This window comes from Furipterus horrens, unplaced genomic scaffold (assembly GCF_987537825.1).
Source record: "Furipterus horrens unplaced genomic scaffold, mFurHor1.1.pri manual_scaffold_5, whole genome shotgun sequence".
Taxonomy (NCBI): domain Eukaryota; kingdom Metazoa; phylum Chordata; class Mammalia; order Chiroptera; family Furipteridae; genus Furipterus; species Furipterus horrens.
In genome coordinates this window covers 158,532,554-158,558,217 of record NW_028327175.1, presented here as the reverse complement: position 1 = coordinate 158,558,217, position 25,664 = coordinate 158,532,554, and the positions used below count along the sequence as shown (strand labels likewise).

The window sequence follows — 25,664 nt, the reverse complement described above, 5'->3', positions numbered from 1 at the left end:
TAACAGATTATGGTTGTTCTGACTTGGTTATTCAGCAGTCATTTTCTCAAAAATGAAGAAAGTAAGCCTGTCATTTTAAGAAAAAATAACTGATAACATTTGTTGCCAAAGAAAAAATTCAAGCTTTAAATGAAACATAAGAGATTTGGAAAACCTGGATTCCCCACAGTAAGCTTAGGGCTGCCCAATACTTATATAGCTTTTAATGAAAACAATAATGATATTAACAAATGTGATTTTTACAAATATCATATAGTAAAATGTGTCAACATTTGGAATATCTGCATTACTCATTTTCCAAAGACAAAGGATTTTAGTATAGCATAGTATAAAATTCATTGGTATGGTTTCAGATTTCACATTGCTACTAACCTTAAAGAAACCAGTGCTAGTTGATTTGGATGTAGTATCAAATAAGAATAGCCACATTATCTGATAAGGCTGTTAAAATATTCCTCTTATTTCTAACTATATCTATATAAGGCTGGATTTAAAATATTTACTTCAACCCAAACAGCATATTAAAACAAACTGAATCCAGAAGCAAATAGAATCTAGCTGTCTTCTATGACAACAGACATTAGATTTGCAAAAAATATGAAACAATGTCACTCTTCTCACAAAACTTTCAAAAATAGTTATTTTTAATAAAATTATGTTAGCATATTTATTGTTATTAAAAATGGATAAGTAAATAAGTAAAACATTTCTCAGTTTTAGTTTCTAATATGATAATTATAGATACAACCCACATATTGAATCTCAATAACTTTTAAGACTATAAAGGGATCTTGAGAATGAAAAGTTTGAGAACCACCGGCATATTATTTAGAAATAGAGCTAAATAAATAGAACACTGCAAAAAGAGTTGAAAGTGGTCTGTTCTTTAATATTTGACTTTTTATGCAATGTACCTGTATTAATTTGATAAAGCAAATATAAATATTTCAAAACCAATAAACACATTCCTTTATGTAAATATTATAAGGCTATCTCATTTCTTCAACCCCGGCTGGTTTGGCTCAGTGGATTGAGCGTCGGCCTGCGAGCTAAGTGTCGCTGGTTCGATCTTCCAGTCAGGGCACATCAGAGAAGGAAAACTCTGACTCCAAAAAACCTCCGCTGCCTTGCGGCATACCTCTTCAGGGGAAAGGCTAAGGGAGTAAACCCCGACAGAAAATCCGGAGCCGGAGTCCCTAAGGCGGTTTGACGTTGTAGTCAACACCGGCAACTCCTGCGGCGCACCTGAAGCCAAGCTGTATTGACTCCGTCTTTCCCTTGGACCCTTCAGCTGCGAAGAGAGGGGGGGTCTGCTGCATGGGCAACAGCAGACCCTCCATATCACCCTGCCCAGGCTCTGTAGCTTCAGCTTCACTGGAGAGGACACTCCAGCGCCATCACAAGATGTCGATTCAACACGGGAGGAGACAGATACCGTGTCACTCCCGAGTTGGACTGCACAGCCATTCTCGGCGGTGCAGATAGACCCTTAAGAAGCTACACCATCGTCTCTCAAGACGGATGGCTGCCGACGATCTCATTTCTTTAGATAATGTTTCTCTTCCTTACCAAAATGAGAGTGCAAACAGCTACGAGCAATTTGACAGTCTGAAGGCGGTATGTGGAATATTTCAAATGCCCAAACACTCTGTCAGAAGCGTTTTTTTCCTTACTCACATGGCCAGGATGACTTCAGCCAACGACAAAGAACAATCAGTAACCGTAGCTGTGACTTTAATACCATGACCCATTCAGAAATAAATCACCAGGCAGGCGGCCTTCTGAAAAGGTATTAAAATTTACCCACCTACCCTGAATACTTTTGAGGGTAAGTAGGAAAACATACTCTTTTCAAACGTCTATCCATGTTAGGGAATGCTTTCATAGAAATGCCCTGGCCCAGCTGCATGTTTTAGAATGTCAAATTCTCATGATGGTTACAGAATAGCAGTGATTCATGGCTCAGCAGAAATGAGTCAGTGATCTGGGGAAATGGGACAGGCCCAGATGATAAAGAAAAACCCACCTTGAATACACGAAGGAAAGATCACCAGACCTGCTAACTTGACTAGCTACAAGCCTGAGAATGAAGACACCAGAGAGACAGTTTTCATATTTAACTGAACTTTTGGGTTGCGTATCAGTATTCTGCTGTTAGGTGAACCTTTTATTTAAAATGTGGCTTGGATAAATGTTATGACTCATTGCTTTAGCACATTAATAACTTCTAAGTGTAATTTGACTGTGTTATTCTGACTCATGAGTAATAATGCTCATTAAAAGAAGGATTACTCAGAGCCTTTCTTTAGCTCTGCTCCAGCCCTTCCAGTACCCTGTTCCACCTCTTATTGTTCCTGCCACTAATACCATGTTCATTTCCATCACAGCATCTATATATCAGTTATGATTATGCATTTATTTTATATACATATTCCTCTCCCTTACTGGACAATAAAGATCACATGGCAGAGACTAACACATTTGTTTTGTTTACCACTTGTTTATCTTGTTCTTAGCCAGATATGGCACATCCCAGCTGCTTTAAAAAATGTTTGTTGTGTACATGTTAAATGAATGAATTTAAATTAAGATTATTATAGCCTAAAGTCTGTTTTGTTTTCATTTTTCAAGAAGGCTTGAGGTCTAGATAGGATCTCTCCTTGATTGTCTATAACCATCTTTGTCTAACAATGGCCTGACCTCTTAAGTGAAGGGTGTAAAGCCTGAAACAGTTAAAAGGTAGTATATTTACTTATTGACATCTTCAGCTCTCTCTGTGACCAGAGTGACTGAGCCAACTGGAGTATGTTGGACAAAATGATAATATTAAATGTTTTCTAACAGTACTCAAAGTAATATTGGATTTCACAACACAATTTGGTATTTTTTTATGCTCTATTTGACTGTTATTGAGTTAACAAACAAGTTTTCATTTCCAATGGCTATGCTCCACTGAAGGGAGTGTAGGGGTACAAGTGGCAAGGACTTGTCTATGATTTAATTTTATATTAAATTTGAGTTCTTCCAGGTGATAACTTTTTGGTAACTTAAGAAAAGTATAAATAAATAGTTGGCTAATATAAAATTATTAAGATTACCCCTTACCACCTAGTTAACTTTAGACAACAAAAGGGAGGACAAAGAAATGTGGAGATGAGAATAATTTCTAAAATAATTTTTAAGGACTAATTACTTTGAGGAGGGATGACTAGAAACTTTTATTTTCTCCTTCTAGAATTCCTAATTTTTCTTTCTGTTATAGTTCTTCTTATTAAATTACTATGTAATTCACTTCTCTACCAAATTTACTCTTTATTGTTTAGTTCCTTCACCTCATCTAGAATAAAATTTGTCAGGAAATTTTGCTCTATTTACTGACATCCTAAGTGCTTGGAATAGTTCCTGATGCATAGTGACTACTGAATAAATTATTATTGGATAAATGAATAACCAAATGAATGTATTAAACTTTCTAGTTTTGTTATTAATGCAAGTACTTGTTTTTTCCAATGATATATTTAAAGTAAATTTCTTCCTTTATTTTGCTATATTAATCTATCAGAATAGATTCTTCTATTTATTCAATTTGGAGTTTTTTTATGATGTTGCATTTGTTTGTCTTGAGAATTCAAGTTTTGCTTAACATTATAAAATCAATATTCTTTACCATACAACACAATAAAGGGGGGAAATCAATAAAACAATATCAAGAAATGCAGAAAATTTCAACATCCATTCATGATTTTTATAAAATCTTAATATTCCTAAGCAAAATGAAACTATAACAAAATGCTACATAATGATAAAAAATGGAAGTCATTTCTTTAATATCACAAACAAGACTATAGTACCTAGTATCACCACTTCTATTCAACATTGTCCTAGAAGGCTTGGCCAGCTCAACACGGCAAGAAAATGAAATACAAGACACAGGATTAGAAAGAAAGAAGATCCCCCAAAATTATAGGAAAATTTTCATTGTAGCAAGGTTGTTGGTTAGAAAGCAAATATACAAAAGTGAACTGCACTTTATACATAACAAACATAGAATGTGATTTTTGAAAAGGTGTTTATAATAGCATAAAGTGAAATACCTATGAATAGATTTAAGCAAAGATTTCTAAGACTTAAAGTACAAATTACAAATCTTTATTGAAAGACATTAAAGGATATTTAAGTAGATGGAGAAATTCACCAATAGCCTGAATATAAGGCCTTAATATTTTATTTTATTAATTTATTTAAAATTTTTATTTATTGATTTTGGACAGATAGAAACATCAATTTGTTGATCCACTTATTTATGCATTCATCGGTTACTTCTTCTATGTGCCCTGACCAGGGATCAAACCCACAACTTTGATGCATTGGATCGACACTCTTAACACACTGAGCTACCTGGCCAGGGATAAGGTCTCAATATTTTAAAGATGTCAAATTCTCCCTAAATAAACCTACCACTTCTGTGCAGTTTTGAAAATCTTAACAGATTTTTAAAAATATCTTGTGTAATTTGACAAGATGATTCTAAAATTTATATTGCAGAGCAAAAAAGCAAGAAAAGCCCAAAATCCTTAAAATGAAAAAGGTAGAAATCAAGAACTATAAAAATTCTTATTATAATGAGATAAATAAGCCAAGGAAAAGAATAAAGAACCAAAACCAGACCCACACGTTTACAGTTTTGATTTCTGATGGAACTGGCATTACGATCAGTGGGGAAATGACGTACTTTCCAATAAACTAGAACAATTCATTATCCAGTCTAAAGAAAATTGAAATGGGTTCCCTGCTTCACACCTCACACAAAGTCAACTTTAAATAAATTAAGAGCTTAGTTCCCTTATACCCTTTCCCCCTAAATGGTAATGGGGAAAAAATAAAATTAAAATGTTGTTAACGAATAAAAATATTAAAAGCTTAAATGTGAAAGACAAAACTATAAAACTTTTAGAAGAAAATATACAAGAATATCTTTATTACTTTGAAAGTGGAAAAAATTTCTTGGACACAAACTATAAAAATCAAAATCATAAAAATAATTAATTTGACATTAAAGTTAAGAAAAGCCAACTATCAAAAGATATCATAGAAGATATAAAAAGACAAATCAAACTGGGAGAGGATATTTTCACAACATATATGTCATATGAATGGAATCTTAACCATATTTTTTAGAAGTCTTACAAATCAATAAGTAAAAAGGAAACTAACAGAAAAGTGAGTGAAAAATATAAACAGACCCTTCATAGAAAATGAACGCTGAACACTTAACAAATATATTTTTAAACATTCTCAACTTGTTAGTAAGTATGGATATGAAAATTAAAATCATAACAAGATAACACTTTATACCCATCAGATTGGCAAAAATTTTAAAGTCTTATAATATCTATATTGGCAACAATATAGAACAATCAGAAGTCTTATACAATGTTGGCAGGAATGTTAATTGAAACAGTTCTTTTGGAAAATACATTCACATTTTTATAAAGTTGAAATTGTACATACTCTGCCAGAAATTTCATGCCTAGACACACACACTCATGCATCAGGAGAATATATTAGAATGTTTATAATAACATTGTTCATATTAGAAAAAAACTAGAAGCAACCCAAATGTACATCAATAATATCTTCTAGAAGGGGAAGGGTCTAGTCAAGGTACTAGTATGAATGACCCATGGACATGGACAACAGGGTGGGGTTTGACTATGGAAGAGGGGATGGGGTGGGTGGGGCCGGGGAGAGCAATGGGACAACTGTAATAGAACACCAATAAATTAATAAAAATAACAATAATATCTTCTAACCTTGCAGTTAAATACTATATAGCAATGAAAATGAGTGAATTGGAGTTATATGCAAAACATGGACATATATTTTAGAGAAAAAATTGAAGTAGCAGAAGAATATATACATTATAATTCCACTTATATAACATTTTAAAAACATAAAACTTACTAATATCATTTTTTAAATATTTTATTATGGAAACTTTCAAACATACACAAAGTAGAGAAAGTGGTATAATAAACCCCTTGCACATATTACTTAGCTTCAACAAATTATCAGCTAATGACAGGTATGTTTCTTTTATATTCTCCACTTCTCCCCACCTTGGATAATTTTAATATAAATCCAGGATTTTTGTCATTTCACCTGTAAATACTTCTGTACCAGTATTGTTTAGGGACATAAATTAGCCTGGTTTTTCATCTCAGAACAGATCCTTCCTCAAAGCACCATGTGATATGGTGCAGTGGCTGCAGCAGGGTCTGTAGGGGTGTTCTGTTGGAGTAAGAACTAAGGAGCAGGTGCTAAAATGTTAATTGGAGATTATAACTTCTGGGTTAAGGAACAGAGCAGGTGTGAGGTCCCCACGGGGAGGTCCCTCCAGGTCAGGATATCTTTGAAGAAATTGCAAAAATGCTCAGCACAGAAAAAAAGAGCAGTTTGTTAAAATACAAATGTATGGGCCTCACCCCTAGAGATCCTGAATCAGTAGGTCCAAGGTGGCACCTGTGAGTTTGCATATCCACCAAGGTCCTGGGTGACGCTGACACTGCTGATCTAGGGACCTACTTTTAGTAGCATGTTCTAGGAGTATCCCAAAATATAGCCTCTGTTCCCTCTCTAAACTTATCTCAAAACCATTTCCTCTTCACTCTTTTATGTTCTGGTGATAACGTTTTCTTCAATTCCTTTGACAACAATTGTGTTGCTGCCTGCCTCAAGGGCTTCAAATTTACTGTCCCCTCACCCCACCTTGCTGGGCTAGCTCCTAGTCATCTTTTATGTCTTAGCTTAAACACCACTTTTCAGGAAAACCTTCCCTAATATACCTACAAGGTTTGGTCCATTAGCTATATGCCCCTCCTTTATAACATTTATCACAATTGTAATTATACAATTTGTGAAATTTTTGTTTATTGCCTGTATTCTTTTCTAGACTCTAAACTCCATGAAGACAGGGAATTTTTCTTCTTTGTTCCTTTAAGCTTAGTGCCAATAACAGTACCTGGCTCGTATTTTCACTTAATATTTGTTGGATGAATGAATGAGTGAAGGTATCTAGATTTCCCCATAAAAAGAAGCCCCTAAGTAATGTAATATTTTAAAATATTTACATAATATTTTACATTATAAGTATATATACACATGGTGGGGCAAAAGTAGATTTACAGTAGTCACATGGAAAATAATACAATAATTAATCAATAATAAAATAAATTGTGTTTCACATACTCACAACTGTAAACCTACTTTTGCTCCACCCTGTATAATTACTTAAAATACTTTAAAGAATTCCCTGTCTTTAAGATAAACAAATTTTTCTTTATAACTAATTTATTTCCTCAGCACATTACTTGAAGGCATAGATCCAGAAGTACCAATAGAAAAATTAAACAGCCAAAGCAAGCATTGACCTGTATAAAAGGTAAATTTATACTGCTTCAGAAGGTTGTGTACAAGCAAATATACTTAGTGTGACCCAGCTGTACATTCTTGGGGAAAGAATTAGGAGTCAGGATACAAAAAGTGATAATGGCCATTTGCTGCGAATTCCTGTAGACTCTTTCATTTGTGAGTAACACATGAATATATTTCATTTTCTAAGACAAATCCCCCAAGATTAACAAGCTTTCAAAAATGCTAGTGATACAGGATTTCCTACAAAAACATTTACAAAACAAAGCAATTTTCACCCACTTCACCTGGAAATCAACAAAGATATGTAAAAATGATTTTTCAGTGTGCTAAACAGGGGTTACAAGAACATAAGTAAAATACTAATTATACACAGGAGCATATAACTACAAGGTTAGAACCCTGTTTCCAAGAAAGCTTATTATATTTCTTTGAAAAAATAGCGAAAGGATGCTTTTCTTATTGACTTTTGGTGTTCCTATATGGCAACCCAAAATGTCTCATTATTATTTTAATGCTTATTTATTTACTAATTTATTTTGATTTTATTTATTTATTTTTAGAGAGATGGGAAAGGAGGAAGAAAGGGAGAGAGAGAAACATCTATTGGTTGCCTCTGATTCTGACTGGGGACCAAAACTGCAACCCAGGTTTGTGCCCTGATCAGGAATTGAACCAGCAACCTTTTGCTTTGCAGGACAATGCCCAACCAAATGAACCACATCTGTCAGGGCTATTTTAATGCATTTTTAAAGAATCCTCTGAATCAGAATCGATGTTCCTGGGTTCTATGGAGATGTCTTTGTTTCCATGGTAAGCAAACATGTAGTGGCTGGAAGCTCTTTCAACCCAACCCTCTTCAATCCCCAAAGCACTAATTTTATCTTTTAAAAAAGTGTGTGTGTGTACAGTATGTACTGGATAACATGTAACAGACTTATTGTGAGGAGACAGTAGGAGGAGTTACTGCTAAAAGAAGGTTGGAAAACACTATTCCAGTCTAGCATTACTAGAAATTAGTTCTAAGAATTACCTGTATTTTTAGTCCCTTTGTAATTACAGAGATGCTGTGTCAGACTTTTCCTGGTGTTCATGTAATTCCATGGACTGTCCCCAGTTCCACTGCCCTCTCATTTGACCTTCAGTCCTGCATTTCTGACAGCCTATTGAATATGGTCCCTTTATCTCCTCACACTTAAATAATCAACCTCGTCCATAAATCAGCCACCGCTTCCATTTTCTCAGTCTTTACCTGTGACCCCATCACTGTATCAGGGGCCCAGCTTCAGACATGTAAATTTTTTTACTCATCCTTCCTAGCCAGTCAGTCACCAGTTCAGCTTGATTTCTTTTCTCCTAAATATTGCTCATTCATGTTATTACTTTCCCAGTGCCCCCACCCAGTCCTATCAGAGCATTTGATACCCAGAATAGCTTCCTTAGTGGCCTCATTGCTCCATTTACTTCTGGTCTAACTCATTCTTCCAGATGGGTACTACCTAAATGCTTCTTTCCGTGTTGTTACTTTCCTATACACAACTGTAGATGGTATTCACTTGGTTCTGAAACCAAGTCTAAACTATTCTGCTTTGCTTTCAAGGCTGTTCAGAACCATCTGACTCCAGTCTTCTTTCTAATTAGATCAGTCTCCTTCTTGTCACACAAAAATATTACAATTCCAGTGTCTGTACCTTCATATGAACATGTTGAGTGGTCCTAGCCTAAAACGACCCACTCCTCTGTCTGCTTCTTCTGTCTTTTCCTTCATCTTTTCTCACCTGTTACCCCATGTTCTTCACATAGCCAAGTACTTGCAGTTGCCTGAAAACACTTGTCTCTGGGCCTTTGCACTTGCTTTCCTCTTCCACCCTCGGTCTCCTCAAACTGAAGCAGCACCTCTAGTGTTAACTCTTCTTTCATCCTGCACTCCAGGTAAAGTAATCACATTTGACTTTGACTTACTGCATACTATACATACTTCTATTATAGTTCTTATTACACAACATTGCAATGTTTTGATTGTGTTTGTCTGATTGTTCTGATAGATTTTGATCTACCCTCTCAGAATAGTTTTAGACTTGGTTTCAAAACAAGGTCTTTGACTTCCAGTTGTTGGCAGCCGTCTGTCTCGAGAGACGATGGTGTAGCTTCTTAAGAGTCTATCTGCACTGCGGAGAATGGCTGTGCAGTCCAACTCGGGAGTGACACGGTATCTGTCTCCTCCCATGTTGAATCGACATCTTGTGATGGCGCTGGAGTGTCCTCTCCAGTGAAGCTGAAGCTACAGAGCCTGGGCAGGGTGATATGGAGGGTCTGCTGTTGCCCATGCAGCAGACCCCCCCTCTCTTCGCAGCTGAAGGGTCCAAGGGAAAGACGGAGTCAATACAGCTTGGCTTCAGGTGCGCCGCAGGAGTTGCCGGTGTTGACTACAACGTCAAACCGCCTTAGGGACTCCGGCTCCGGATTTTCTGTCGGGGTTTACTCCCTTAGCCTTTCCCCTGAAGAGGTATGCCGCAAGGCAGCGGAGGTTTTTTGGAGTCAGAGTTTTCCTTCTCTGTGACTTCCAGTAACACACAATTATTTTGTATTCCTGGTGAGTCACTTTAGTAAATTCACAGGTATTTGCTTAATGAATGAAGGAAGGAAAGAAGGAATGTGTAAATTTCTACCTAAATCCTCCTCACTCTTCAAGGTTTAACTGAAACCCGAATATGTCTTTGAAGCCTTCTTTGACCTTTCTAGCTCTCCATTTCTTCTCTGAAGCCTGATAGTTCTTAAGGTTGATACTATAAAAATTAGGATCATTTCTTTAACTGATTAGCAAACTCCTTAAGGGCAGGGACACATCTTATATCTATACTGTCACTGTCACTGCACTGATCACAGTATTGAGCACATAATAAAGTCAAAATAAATACTTGCTTTCTGACTAGAATTATGTAAATTCTATGCTTAGGAAAATAATGACAGCTAATAGTCTACTTGAAAAATTCGAAGTTTTTTCTTAATATTGTTTAATTGCAGTTATTAAATTAAGCACTAATTGATTCAAAAATATTTAGTGAATACCAAGTAATTCCTGGCACCAAACCAGTGGTTGGGATACAGGCATGGATTTTATCAGTAAAGAAATTCTTTCCAGGGACAGGGAGAAAAAAAGAAAAAAGAAATTCTTCCCAGGTAAAATTAATATTGCTTCATGGAAATTGTGTGCATTTTTTTCACCTTTAAATTTGTAAATTTATAATTGGCTAGCTAAGTAGCTTTTGAGTGTCCACCAGATTACTTCAAAAGGATCTTATAGTTCTTCTTGGCTGATTTTTCTCATAGGAGCACTGAATCTTTTCTTTTCTTTTTTTTTTTTTTTAAATTCTTACCTGAGGATATATATTTATTGATTTTAGAAAGAGAGGAAGTGAGGGAGGAGAGAAAGAGAGAGAGAGAGAGAGAGAGAGAGATTGATCAGTTGCTTTCTGTATGTGACCTGACTGGGATTGAGCCTGCAATCTTTTGGTGTACAGGACAACGCTCCAACAGAGACACCCAGCCAAGTTGTTTTTTGTTTGTTTGCTTGTTTGTTATTTGATGTTGTCATGGTCAAGAAATGGAGAAAACGAAATGAAATGAAAGAAACGGAGAGAATGAACTCTGAATGATCTGGTGTAATTTTTTGGTCCAGTTTATATCCATAAATTAGTGGTTTGGGTAAAACTAATCTAAGTAAGTTGTGTGTATACCATAATGTGAGTGCTCACCAGCTTGCTTAGATTCACCAGATGCCACTGATTGGTATCCCTCATGGTTCTGTGATGACCATCTCACCAGAGTCCCAGGGAGTGTCATCAAGCATGCTCAGAGTAGAAGGGTAGACACTGCCCTGTGTTGTTCAGTTTCAACATTTTGCCACATTTTAAGCCAACCGTCTCACTTCTGATTTCATCCTGAATTTTTTGTTTTCCTCTTTCTTTATGGATTAGTTTACTTAATATTTCTTAGTAAATACTATTGGCCAGAAGCTGTGCTTGGTGCTCAAGATACAAAGGTAAAACGATAGAACCTCTGCCCTCAAGGAGGTTATTTAGATAACCAGAGAGTAGTATTATTTAATATTACTTTATGTTGCCTTTGAAAAGGAAATTCAATACATGAATATGACTTTGGACTAGAATTCCTTGAATCAATAGGCACATATAAATAAAAAAATTATTATTAATACTACTGTTGTCCTGTAATAGGAATATTCTGTGAGAAAAATATGAGAACTGCTTACATACCTAGAATAAGTGTTAAATAGTAAGAAAGTCATGTTCTAGTGGTAATTCAGTATTAGGGAGGAAAAGAAACTCTTACAGGACTCTACATACCAGCAATTCTCTACAAAGGTAATATATTTCAAGCACATTATTCACATATTATCACATTGTAGTATTACAGGTAGCAAATGTCATCCTGGGGCTACACCTGGATCCACATTTTGTGGGGCCTGAAGCTCATAAATATGGAAGATCCACATAAAAAAATAAAATAAAATCAGAACACAAAATTAGGTATAGCTTATGCTAATGAGGAGCCCTGAAGATTAAGCTTCATTTCCTTCACAGAAAAGCTGACTTGTAGGCATATAAAAGATACATATTCTCTCTAGTCATCTGTTATACTAGAGAAAGACTTGGGCATTAGGAAGAATAGTATTCATTAAACTTACATCAAAAAATTTATAATAAACACAATACCTGTAAAATAAATCTCTAAATTGATCTTAGCAATATCCTCATTCTGCCTTTATTCTATCATCTTTTATTCTATTATTTGGCTTTTTTAAAATTGAAAAAATATCACAGGTATGCATTGAGTATAGATCATAAATACTTTCTTCTTTAAGCTTCAAGTTAAGCCTGTAGACCTGTGCTGTGTGATACCACAGTCATCAGCCACATGAATTTTAGACACTTAAAATATCACTAGTACAACTGAGAGACTCAACTTTAAATTATATTTAATTTTAATTAAAAAAACTGATATTTAATTCAGTTATTACAAAAATCTTAAGTTTGTTTGGGACTTGACATACAACTTGTGTATGTCAATCTACCTTTTTAACTATAAATTTTATAAAATAGTAATGCAGTTTAATTATTTCCTAGGAAAATTTAGTAGTCAAATTGAGATGTGCTGTAATTGTAGAATTCACACTGAATTCTGAAGCCCTAAGGGTGACAAAAAGAATGCAAAATATAATATTAATAACGTTTACATTGATTACATGTTGAAATGATAATGTTTTCATATATTTGTTAAATAATATACATTTAAAAGTTAATTTTGCTCAGTTCTTTTTACTTTTTATAAACATGGCTACTAGAAAATTTTAAATTGCATATATGGATGACATTGTATTTCTATTGAACAGTGCTGCTTTAAACTCTGTTTTTCTTAAAAGAAAGTATATAGCTTTGAAACCACTTACTTACAAATAAATTTAGGAGAATTATGGTAGATGGAAAGCAATTACTAAGCATTACTGATGGGGCATTTTTACCTTACTTGAGGTGGTGGAATTCCTACCACTATGCAATCCAATTGTACTCTGGTTCCTTCTGGAACTTCTCTGCTCCATAACTTTTGAGTGAATCGGGGAGGTTGCCCCAGAGGTTCTTCATAGTACAAGGATGAAGGTGAAGACCCTGGAGTGGTGTCTCCACCAGCTGCCTCACTGGCAGCCTGCTCAGCTTCACGCCGCTTAGCTTCCTGCTGTTCAAGGGCATGATTCACTTCATTATCTCTAGTATCTGCAGGGATCGGGATGGGAACAGAAGCTCTTTCTCTCCTTTCTGATATAGCTGAGAAACTGGAGCTATTTTCCTGCATCACTTTGTTTTGAGATTCCAATTTGCTCTTGTGGTTTTTGCAGGTACGAGGTCTAATCCTTTTGGAGCTATGGGCTTTGAAAAGGGAGGACAGCTCTTCAATAAAATCAGCAGCCTTATTTAAGAATACTTTTTTGGACTGTGCCTCAGAACTATATTGTAGCTTTGTTGCCTCCTGGGGACTCTCTTTGGAGCTGGTAGGACTTCGAGAGTTATCCTGGCAGAAGTTGGGGTCAAAACTTGATTTAGATGGGTGTTTCATCTGATCAGAAGAAAGACGTTTTCTAGCTTGAGCTTCATCTGCTTTCTCCAAAGGGTCATGATTGATGGCCAATCTTGCCAAATTGACACTTTCATCTAATTCTTCTTGGCTCAGAAATGCAGAAAGATCTGGAAGGTCATCCTGCCCTCCTCCTCCTTCAGCAGCTCCAGAAGGACTGCCAAAATGGAAAGGGTTGGAGGAAGGCTCCGCTCGACTCCTCTCATTGTTGCCACGGTGTCTAGTTTCTGCTAAATAGCTCTCTCTTAGAAGCTGAGAAATGGAAGTAGAAGCTTCTATGCTGTCGTCTTGCATGCTGTGACAAAATAATAATGATAATAAGTTTGGATCATTTCTAGAGAATAACAAGTCTATGTTTATTACGGCATGATGGATTATTAAGAACTTAAAGCTTGAAATTTTAAAATTGCCTAATTTTAATACATTTACAAAATTTACTATAAAGACTTAAAGATAATTTTCAAATTGTAAAATGAAGAGGAACTGAATGAAATTTTTATTGAAATTTGAAATAAAACCATAGGCATTACCACTTTATTAAATTCTTTAAATACAAGTTCAATTGTGAAAGCTATGCTATAGCTATAATGACATTAAATATAATTTCTAAATTTTGATAATATCTGTAAAGGGCTTTTAGTTATAAAGTACTCTCATATACAAACAGAGATTTGCTCTCCATTCTCTCCCCTTTACCTTGAGTGTAATAAAATAATAGAAATAGAAAGATATTGACCCTGACTGGTATGCCTCATTTGGCTGGGCATCGTCCTGCAAAGTGAGAAGTCACTGGTTCAATTTGTGGTGGGGGCATGCGCCTGGGTTGCAGGTTCAGTCCCCTGATCAAGATGTCCTGGCATGTTCGGAGGTAACCAATCAATGTTTCTCTCTGACATCAATGTTTCTCTCCCTCTCTTTCTCCCTCCCTTCCCCTCTCTCTAAGATAAATGAATTTAGGGGGGAAAAAGATATTGACCTTATAATCTCAACTGGTTAGTGAAAATATAAACTTGATCTAGTTTATGAATATAAAGAATGCTTTTTTTAAAAAAATTGAGACAATTTAAGTTCACTCTTGTTTATAAGATCAATCTGTTCTTGACGATTATAATGATTTAGCCTTTTTAAATAAGGTATAATTTAATTTCTACAAAGATATGAGTTAGACCCTAGGTTTTAAAATATCTCTTAAATTAACACTGGTGAAGAAGGGATGTGGCAGACAGGAAAATGGGGCCTACACAGGACACTCTTCACTGTATACCCTTTCCCGACTTTTGAATTTTAATTATATGAATACATCATCAATTCAAAAAATAAATAATTTTTAAAGTTTTAAGAAAATGGTTTAGTTCTAAGTTCCTTGGACTAAAGATTTTAGTAATGTCAGCCAATTTTATATTGTTAATATATCTAGCTATTCATTCACACACTTACTAGAGGGATGGCAAGCTTGTGACCCATAGGCTGTTATTCCTCTCTCTCCTCCTTAAAAGATGCAGCTAACTGATTACAGTCCTCTTCCCAGTAACCTTAGCTTTCTTAACACTCCACTCCATCTGCCATCACCAATCAGAGATGGTAATGGAGATGGAAACTATTTACCATTCTTGGTTATTAAGTACTTTTTGTGCTGGGAAGATGGAGAAGAAAGCAATCTCCTGTCTTTTCTAGCTTTAAGATTCTATGACAAAACTTATTTCAGTTCATTCCTTATATGATAGCCTCACTTATATCACAAATAAGGCTTTCTAGGAACTGCTTTAGTTCTCAAACTTTCAGAGTGTTAATCCAAAACTAATCTCCAAAAATGGCAAAGTAGGCAGTAACCTTGAGATGGCAATCAGAGATGGCTAACAGGATCACCTACAGCAAAATATTTTTCCACATGCTTTTCACAGACTGAGATTGCTGCCACTACTGTACCCACTTGTTGGGGTGACGTTATTGTGTCTTTAAAAAAGTATTAATTGGGGAACAAGGAGGTAGAAGAGGGTACAGGGGGGATAGATGGTGATAGAAAGAGACTTTAACTTGGGGTGGTGAACACAGAAGACAATATACGCATGATGTATTATAGAATTGTACACCTGAAACCTATATAATTTTATTAACCAATGTCACCCTAATAAATTCAATTTTAAAAAAGAAATAAAGAGGGACCAAGGGAAAAATTGATGAATTGAAATGTAGAAGTATTGGATGGATACAAAGATTTATCTACAAAGATATTCATCATAGTACAGATAATATTAAAAGAAATTGGTGTGGGGGGAGAATGGGTGGAGGTGAGAGAGGGTATAAGGGGGAATAATTGATAATGGAAAAATACAATAAAAAATAAATAGAAAAAATAAAAAATTGGAACTTCGTTTAATAAGAAATTAGTTAATTAAACTATGATATACTCATCAAATAGAACTACATGGCTATTTGAAATTTAAATTTAAGGTGAATGCTATACAAAATAGTATATAAAAGTATAATTGATATCCCAATTGAAAATTTGTCTCATTTTTGCATTAACTATGTAGAAGGACAGTTAAAGATATATGAAATCAGCTACAAAATGCTATTTGAAAATGTAATTACTGTACTTATTGAAAATCCTTCTCATTTGTTAATCAACTATTTCATTAGCCTAGTTTGAGTTTCTATATATATTTTAATGTGAGGAAGAAAATTAGGTGCATTATAACTCAGGATGGCCTTCTCCCTGTTTGTTGGACATTACCGCATATTGTGTTTTATTTTATTTATTTATTTTTTAATCTTCACCCAAGGGTTTGTTTGTTGATTTTAGAGAGAGAAAGGGGGAGGGGAGAGAAAACCATCGATTTGAGAGATAAACATCGATCAGTTGCCTCCTGTACATGTTTCAACTGGGGATTGAACCCACAACCTAGATATGTGCCCTGATGGAGAATCAAGCCCACACCCTTTTGGTGTACAGGATGATGCTCCAACAAACTGAGCCACCTGGCCAGGGGACACTGCAATTGTGTTTTAATGTTACTTTGTTTTTAAAAATTTTAAGATGGCTTTTATTTTGAGCAACATGAAATGAGCTTTGGCCTTGGAATCAGATCTGTTTTCAAATTCTGGCTTTATCTCTTAGCAGTTGTGTACTTTGAAAATTACATAATTTCTCTGAACTTTGGATTCCTCAGCTGTAAAACATTGATAATATCTATTTCTCAGGGGGGTGAGGATTAATAACATCATGAATGCAAAGCCCTTAAAAATAGGGCCAGACACTATAATGGGCACTCAAACGAATCAATACTTAGGTAAAGGTGACATTAATGTTGAAGAACTTTTAAGCTTATATTTATGATAGAAATATAAAAGAAAACACTCATATAAGTAATCACTGCTTTCTGCAACTATTTTTTTCTTTTTTAAAGAAAATAAGCTAATTAATGTGTAAATTTGTGCCTGTTCTGACTGTTATGGTCATGAAAAATTATTATAACAAAACTTCCAGGTATTCGAAATAAAGGATCTCTTTAATATTTTAATGTAATATTTATTACCTAACACTTAGAGTTAGACAGATATGATTCTAATCCAAGTTCTGACACTTCTTAGCTGTATAAACTCAAGAAAATTATTTAACTTCTGTAAGCTGTAGTTTACTCATCTATAAAACAGGCATGGTAATAGTAGCCATCTCATAGGTTGAAGTAATTTTTAAATGTGTTTGGCATTTAGTAAATGTTCAATAAATGGTAGTTACTACTACTACTACTACTGCTACTACTACTACTACTATTATTATTTAGCACATACCATGATAAGAAATGGAAGGAGAACTAGTAAAGTGACTTGATCCAAGGACAAACTTTAAAGAGAAACTGATTTGCAGTTAATTCAGCACTATCTATATTCCATTGAAATACATGTAGTTTCATGAGCAAACTTGGCTGCCTTCAGATCTTTGTACATACTGTCTTTGTTCCCTGTCCTCACCTCCCTTTACTACGTTACCAGTAGTAACCAGTCCTACATGGTCTTCAGTTCTCAGTTGAGACATCCCCCAGGGATTTCTTCTTTTCTCTGAGTGGGGTACCTCTCCAGTGAGTTCCTAAAGCTCACTGTTCTTATCTCCAAATGCAGTGGTTATTACAATATACTGAAGTTGCCTGTTTACTTCTCTGTCTGCTCACTTTGTTTTATACACCTCATCTCTGTACACACACACACAGCACATAGAAGATGACCAGTAGATATCTGTTGAATTCTATTTTTCATTAGGATATCCTGCTAAATCAATTGCTGTTTATCTTTTCTCTTAATTGCAGGAAAAAATAAGATAGATAAACAGAAATCATATTTACAAAGAAAACTTACAGACTCAAATAAAAAATATAAGTACATTTTATATATAAATGTAAATATATGAATAACTTCAAGGTGACTTTCAAATGAATGTGTGTTTATAGTGGACAAAATAAATTGTGGAGTTATGCTTTGTTTTCATACCAGAAGTATCAGAGAACATCTGATTATAATCAGAAACTTGTGTTTGTATCTCAGCTCCAACATGAATAATTTTGCAATCTTAAACAAGTCATTTAATGCATCTGAATTTCAATTATTCTCATCTATTAATAGGATAATGACAATTCCATCGTAGAGGGTTCTCAGATGCAAATGAATATATAAATTGTTAAACTGATAAATATTACCTATAATAGGAGATATGAAAATGTATCACTTTCTCTTTAAAGCCTCAGTTGAAAATTTCTTATAAAATTTGTCCTTTTAAAAAGCTCAAAAAGATTTAAAAAACAAAAACAAACAAAAAGCCCAAGTGCTATCATGGATACCCTAGCTTTTAGTTATTCATCCAATAAATATTTATTGAGCATCTACTGTGCGATGTTCTGGGCACTGTGGATTCAACAGTGAACCAAAGATAAGGCCCCTGCCATTGTGGAGTTGACACTAGTGGGAAAGATGTAAATGTTGAGGGGAAAAAAAAAAGTAGGGCAAGGGAATAGAGAATGATGAGGGAAGAAGGAAGGTGTGCGCTTTTAGGTAGGAAGGTCAGGGAAAACTTCTGATGCAGTGTAGAAGTTAGCCATGTGATCATCGTGGGGGAAGAATGTTCCTGACTGAAGAAGAAAAAAGTGTCAAAGGCAGAGTAGGTGACTGTTTGCTATGTTTGAGTAAAGCCAGTGTGCCAGGAGGGGAGTGAAAAAGAAGAGCAGAAAAAAAAGAAGTCACAAAAGTACAAAGCTAGATCATGTAAGGCCTTGCAGACCATGGGAAGGGCTTTTATTAAATGTGTGAATGGGACATCATTTTATAGTTTTGAGAAGCCGATGACATGTTTTTGAAAAAGGCTGGTCATGGCTGCTATGCAACAAATCAAGTTAAAGGGGTCAAATGTCGAAGCAAGCAGATCAGTTAGGACACTATTGCAATATACTATGCAACATATGGTGGCTTGGATCAATGAGTGGTTATCAGTGGGAAATGGTGAGAGATGGTCCGATTTGAGATATCATTTGAAAGTAGAGCTGGTGTGATTTGCTGATGGATTGAATGTGGACTATGAGAGAAAGAGCAGAGTTAAAGGTGACTAGTATGGACTGAGCAACAGGTGAGTGGTGGAATGATTTACTTGAATGAGCCAGGAGCAGGTTTCAGGAAAGGAAATTAAGTGTTCTCTTAGATATCTCATCTGAATTTTTCTTTTTTTTTTTCTTTTCTTAAAGATTTTATTTTATTTTATTTTTAGAGAGAGGGGAAGGGAGGGAGAAAGAGAGGGAGAGAAACATCAATGTGTGGTTGCCTTTTGCATGCCCCTAACCAGGGACCTAATCTGCAACCCAGGCATGTGCCCTGACTGGGACTCAAACTGGCAACCCTTTGGTTCTCAGGCTTCTGCTCAACCCACTGAGCCATATCAGCCAGAGCTTGAATTTTCTTTCTTCCTTTCTTTCTGCTTCTTACAAAATTAAAACTTATATTTTATGCTACTTTCAAAATAAGAATGAGTAATTGCCCTTGAAAACAGATCATGGTTTTGGTGTAGTGGTACTAGTTTGAAAAGGAAACAATTAAGGTGGCATCAATAATCAAGACAGACTTTAGTAAGCCATGTAAACTAATCTGGCCACATTGGAAACTTATGGAATGTTCTTTACTTTGCTAAATATCCCTATGTTTTTTTCCTAGGGTTTTTCCTAAAAAGAGAGGGTTTTCCCTAAAAATATGCTGAAAATGTAAGAGTCTGGTTCAAACAAACAAAACCTGATGCTGATATCTTTGGGCATACAGTCATGTGCCACACAACAATGTTTGGGTCAATGATGAACAGCATATTCAATGATAGTCCATAAAATTATAGTAGAACTGAAACATTGCTATCACTTAGTGATTGTGTTGCCATGGCAATGTCGTCATGTTGTGGTAATGTCGTAAAGTCCTAAAGCAAAGCATTACCATTTTAAGCTGTCTCAGGCTATCAATATCAGCTAGAAATGCCTGGGGACTCACCTGGACCAGTGTGAGTTTTCCCATACACACCTCTTCTTTCTAAACCAGTGTAACAACTGGACCAACCCTTGGGGTTCTTATTATGAAACAAGATGTTTTTCAGCAATAACCTTTAAGAGACTTTGAAGAAAAAAATTTTACAGGCCCTGGATGATATATACACAGAATGCCAGGGGCAACAGTGAGTTTGGGGGGTTGGGGTAGGGGAAGACCAGGGGCCTAGGGTTTTGTTTTTACTGGGGTGGAGGGTGAGAGCCTAGATTTTCATGAATTCACTCTTTATTGGTGAATTTAAAACTTAAGAGCCATAACTTAAAGCATGGGAAGAGGAAAAAAAGCAAGTAGCCCAAATGGTCAGTAAAAAGAAAAGATTTCTAAAACAAAAGCAGCTCAGTGGGGTTGAGGCAGCTTGGCTCTTTATCTAATCTTGAGGCTGACAATGCATTTATTCTAGATAGCCTTAGCTGAAGTGGATGCTGGGCAATCAAAGCCTAAGTCAGGCCCTCACATTACCAAAAAAAAAAAAAAAAAGCCAAATATCAGGGCTCACACTGTAATTACTCATGTGCTTATGGTGATGCTTGTGGAAACAGACCTACTATGATGCCAGTCTTATAAAAGTATAGCACATACAATTAAGTAGAAGGCTATCACATCCAGGCTTGTGTCAGTACACTCCATGATGTTTGCGTCACAACATTGCCTAATGACGCATTTCTCAGAGCATTTCCCCTTGTTAAGAGGCACATGACTGCATTTCTCAATTCATGTTAACTCAGCACTACTCTTCTGTAGGCTCTAGGAAGGTCTTTTTGGACATGTTATGTGGTATAAACTAATCTTTTGATTATAATATGAATATTTAAACTGGAACATTGGCCAGAGAGTTGGCAAAACCTAATATGAAGTAACTTAAATTCCAATATAAATAATAAAGTTTTCTAGCTATGTAGTATTCTTAGATATTTAAACTAGAGAACAAATCTGGTTAGGGCAACACAAAAATAGCCTAATACTTAATAATAATTTTCTAGAGCAATGGAATAGGAAAAGATAGACACATTTAAGTGACTCACCTCTAAATTCAGGATGAACAGAACTACTCTGCTTACTTCATAGGTTTGTTTGGGAAAGCACTTTAGAAATTGAGAGCACTATACAAATTTAAAGTAATCCTTTTCTGTTGATGTGTAATTATTATGCTTAGAATGTTCTTTAGGAGAAGAATAATTGACAAAATTAGACTTTGCTCCCTTTCTTTAATGCTGGTATTGACTGGTTTGTCTTACCTTCTATACCCCATGATATCACACAGAAGAAGTATCAGTTCTTCTGGAGAAACCCTTGCTGGGCCAAGAACCAAATCCTGTTACTTATAGACTAGTCCTGAAGAGTTAGGCACCGATCACCTTTTTAAAATTTGGCTGCAGATTTTACTTTGATGTAAATCCTTCTTCACTGCTGCAGATTTTACTTTGACGTAAATCCTTCTTCAGTGTTATAATACTCATCCCCTCACTATGACATTGAGCATCCCCAACTTAGTTTTATTTCGATTCTAATTTTTGTATAAGTGGCATTAGTATATTAGTATATATGGCATTACCAGAGTAAGAACTTGAGATAAGTGAGAATACGTCAATAACAATATAGAAATAAGTCCCATTCTTTTAAGTTCTCTTTCAGTATTTCTTTCTCTTTCATTTGAAAGAGGAAAAACAGCAGATAAAGACAAATATAGACAAATGAAATGTATCCATTAGAAGAGAATGTTGAGATAAAGAGACAGCAGAAGTGATACATAAGAGAATTAGTGGGAATCTGTTTAATTAAGGACATACCTTAAAGGACAAGGATTTAAAATAGGCTAAAGGTGAATAAGTCATTCTCTAACATTGTTTTAATTAAATTCATAAAGGTAGGAAGGTGGGAAAGTGAAGATTTAGTTTGAGTGAGAGAAGGAGAGGTGCAAACATGCTATGTATGTTTGCATGTACAGAAGAAGATAAGCATGCAGAGAATCACTAGTGTAAAAGATACTGAAGCCAGAGCCCAAAGTTAGTATTTAATCTGAAAGATAGCAAGGAAATAAGTAAAAGTAAATTCTACAACCCATAGAAAGGCTAATGAACGAAGACTTCAGGAATCTAGGACCAAAAAAGGTTTGGTGGTAGTCACAAAAATGATAGGCATGGGAGGTTTTATATCAGTCTCAAGATCTCACTATTCATGATGAACTTAGCTATTTTATAGGAAATCCCAAATGAGAAATGGTTGTCAATCCCCATGAACTCAAAGATTCATTTTAAATAAGAAAAAAATTAATATTTTGTACTCCTACAGTTTCTTAATATTTCTCTCTCTCTTTCTCTCTAGTAAGGATCTGAAAAGTGATAACTTTCCTAATTAAATTGACATAATACATTTGTTAGATGGGGTGAGGAGCAAGTGTCCCAAATAGGCTCCTGATCTCAAGATCTAGTCCTAGTTCAAGAACTTGGTGGGCAGGCTCTGAGGGCTCCTCCCACAGTGTGGAGTGTATTGTGACTCCAAGCAGAGGTATGTGGAGCTTGTCAAGGTGACTCTGGTTACACATGAGCTCTAAGGACTCTTTAGTGACTGCAGGTTTAGTCACACCAACTTTTGTGCACACCAAAAATGTATCTGCTGAAAATATGTTCTTAAATTTCTAAGCAGACCATTCTGTCTTTACTTGAATTGTTTTCTTTAAGCAAAAATACAATGCTCTAGTAGTTTTAGAAGCTCTTGTCAACTATGAAGCAGTATAAAAATTTAAGAAAATACCTTCATCGTACTTGATTTTTCTTTATCTCTTAGGAGAGGGAATTAAGTAAAATCTTTTCATTTTTTTGTCTTGTTAAAGGCAATAACACCACGAGACAAGCAATGCCTTTGTCAAATCTCAATGTCAATGAAAGAAACTAATTATTCTAGGGTTAGCAGTATTATTTGTCTTATACTTTTAGGTTAGTGAGCTGAGTTCATTACTCCTATCGCATATAGGAATTAACTGTTAAAATCTTTTATTTAAAAACTGTCATCTTTTCATATACTAACTTTAGTTCATTAAAGACCTTTCACAACGAAACCTGATTTACCTAGTGTCCAATTTCTTCCAACACAAATTTGAAAAACTATCTTTATGAATTTTAAAACCTTGTCTAGATAAAAACTCATTTAATTGCTTTTGAATTCATGAATTGCAGTTCTGAGTCTATTCCAGTGAATATGTGCCTTAGTAAATACATTGTAATAGAAACGTAATAGAGTTTGTATTCTAAATTGATATAAGGAACACTGGTGCTTTAACACATTATTATGAGTTCCCATAACATTAGCCAAACTCTATAAGTGGGAGTTGAGACAAACTTCCAGAATTTGGATAGTGTCCAGTTGTTTGTTTCATATCCATTATTATAAGATACTGTAATGTTTATAATTTTGTCTCTTGACAAAGTAAGTGTAGTGTCCATGTATTTCAGATTTCCTAAGATGGCCTTGATTTTAAATATTTTGCTTGTTGTTAAATCATATGTCTGATAGCATGTTTTAATTCTTGTTTAAAAATACATTATTGTAGCTATGAGCATAGACAATCTTGATTTCCTAGAAAAGGATTATAAATTTTATGTGAACTTAAGAGTTATTGTTCAGGAGAGACTAAAAAGTTATGACAATTTTTAAAGTTAGAGCTTGTAGAATTCATTTTATCATTACCACTGTTAAAGTGATTGAATCATAGTAATTTTTAGAGAAAGGACAGGATAGCTGTTTTGTTTCTTTCAAAGTCTTTGATGCCTGCATCATTAACAGTATGAGTGAAATATGTTGATATGATAAAATTTCTTAGCATCAATACTGTGATGTTCACTTTTGGGAAATGAAAATACAGATTAACCCATGTTCTCTTTTATTCGATTATATAGTTTTTAAAATATAATTCAAGATACGCATTTAATTACTGCTAATAATGCAATGTACCACACCAAACATTTGCTACTAACTATCACTGTCTTTCTGATGTAGCTGAAGAGGGGAGGAGAGAGAGAGAGAAGAGAAAGAAAGAGCAATGTCCTCTGAGCAAGACTTTCTGCAGCTGTTGTGTACATTAATCCAGGGAGCAGATCTCCCAACACTAAATATAGCAGGCCTATCCTCTTACATGATAAAAAAATATAAAATGAAAATCTTTCACTATGGAGTCACATTATTTCAGATTTAATTTTCTATAAAAAGGAAATAGACATGCATACATATTCTTTATACAAACATTTATTTTAATAAATGAATGTGTGGAAAATTCCAATTACATATTCAGCATGTCATGGCTTCCTCTGTTGAAATATTTTTCATTTGTACCAAAGTAGTCTCTGATTTGTGTGAATTTCATCAATCCCTTCCAAAATCTTTTCATGTGGAGTATTCTATTTCTCATGTAATTTTGTGTCCCTTAATACATCCTTAGAAAGTTATCCTAGGTTTCCTCTAAACAATAGTAATCAGGTCTCTGAAATATCCCCTTTCCCATTGTCAGTTCCCTTTATCAAAACACACTTGAGAACTTAAATCTGAATATTACCTTTCTTTTTTTAGTTGACCCAGATGAGGATGTCCAACACAGGCACTCCACTGTGATGATAATTATCCAAGGAGAACTTTTAGATGAACACACAGGAGAAAAAGAAAAGTCTTCACGCCCTTGGAAATAGAAAGTAGCTGTCCATAGAGAGTGAGGAGTTAACCTTAGTTTCACTGAAGATGGCTGTAAGAAGCTGAACAACCTGTCACCACTGGAGCCAGAGCATTTGTCAGCTCACAGGTCCCAAGTTATTTTGAGCTGTATAAACCATGTGCCTGTCAAACATTCCACCTGATTGGACAGGAGAAAATTGAGCAAAGGGATTCCATAGCAGGACAGCACCTATGGGTGGTGGTGGGGTCAATCAATTTTTCTACCTATAGAATTTCTCTTATAGCTAGAGGCCCAATATTTATTGGTTTATGTTTGAAATTAATATTGAATTTATCATACCACATTCCATTTGTCAAAACATGGCATTTTTAAACATGTCAACATTTTTAATTTTTAAGGGCCTTATTTTAATTAATGGGAAATTTACTCTCATTTTTATCATTGATTCATTTTAGAAAATTTGGCTATGAAAATGAATGAACCAATATGGAACTGAGAGTTTTTAAATGATTTGTCCAAAGGCAAAGCAAATGCAGAGAATATAACTAACATTAAAAGTTGTTAATTAGATATCACAAAAAGATGTAGAGGAAAAAAACAGTAGCTTTAGAATAAACCCAATAACAAATTAGTTTAAACACATTTCTTCAGGAAAAAGAACTAATCACATACTATTTAAAAGTCAAAATTACTATTTAATACAATATGTTACAACTCTTACTCATGTGTTAGTACCTGGAATAACATTTTCATGTATTATTCTATGCCAGATGTCTTCTTTCATAAACACTACCAATCAATAAAAAAGAATTCTTAACCAAACCAACATCTGCTTAAAAATCTATTTTGTGAAAGTATAGAT

General features: G+C 34.9%; 1 protein-coding gene across 1 annotated transcript in view; it reads right to left on the bottom strand.

The window, feature by feature from the left end:
• MYPN (myopalladin) overlaps positions 1-24,906 on the bottom strand; it is a 112,176-nt gene extending 87,270 nt beyond the window's left edge. Inside the window, exons 1-2 of the mRNA XM_090278098.1 lie at positions 24,689-24,906; positions 12,971-13,873 (exon numbers count right to left, since the gene is read on the bottom strand). Coding sequence (XP_090134224.1) covers positions 12,971-13,872 — 902 coding nt within the window. The 5' untranslated portion in view covers position 13,873; positions 24,689-24,906. The remainder of the gene's footprint in view (positions 1-12,970; positions 13,874-24,688) is intronic.
• Between the last annotated feature and the right edge of the window lie 758 nt (positions 24,907-25,664).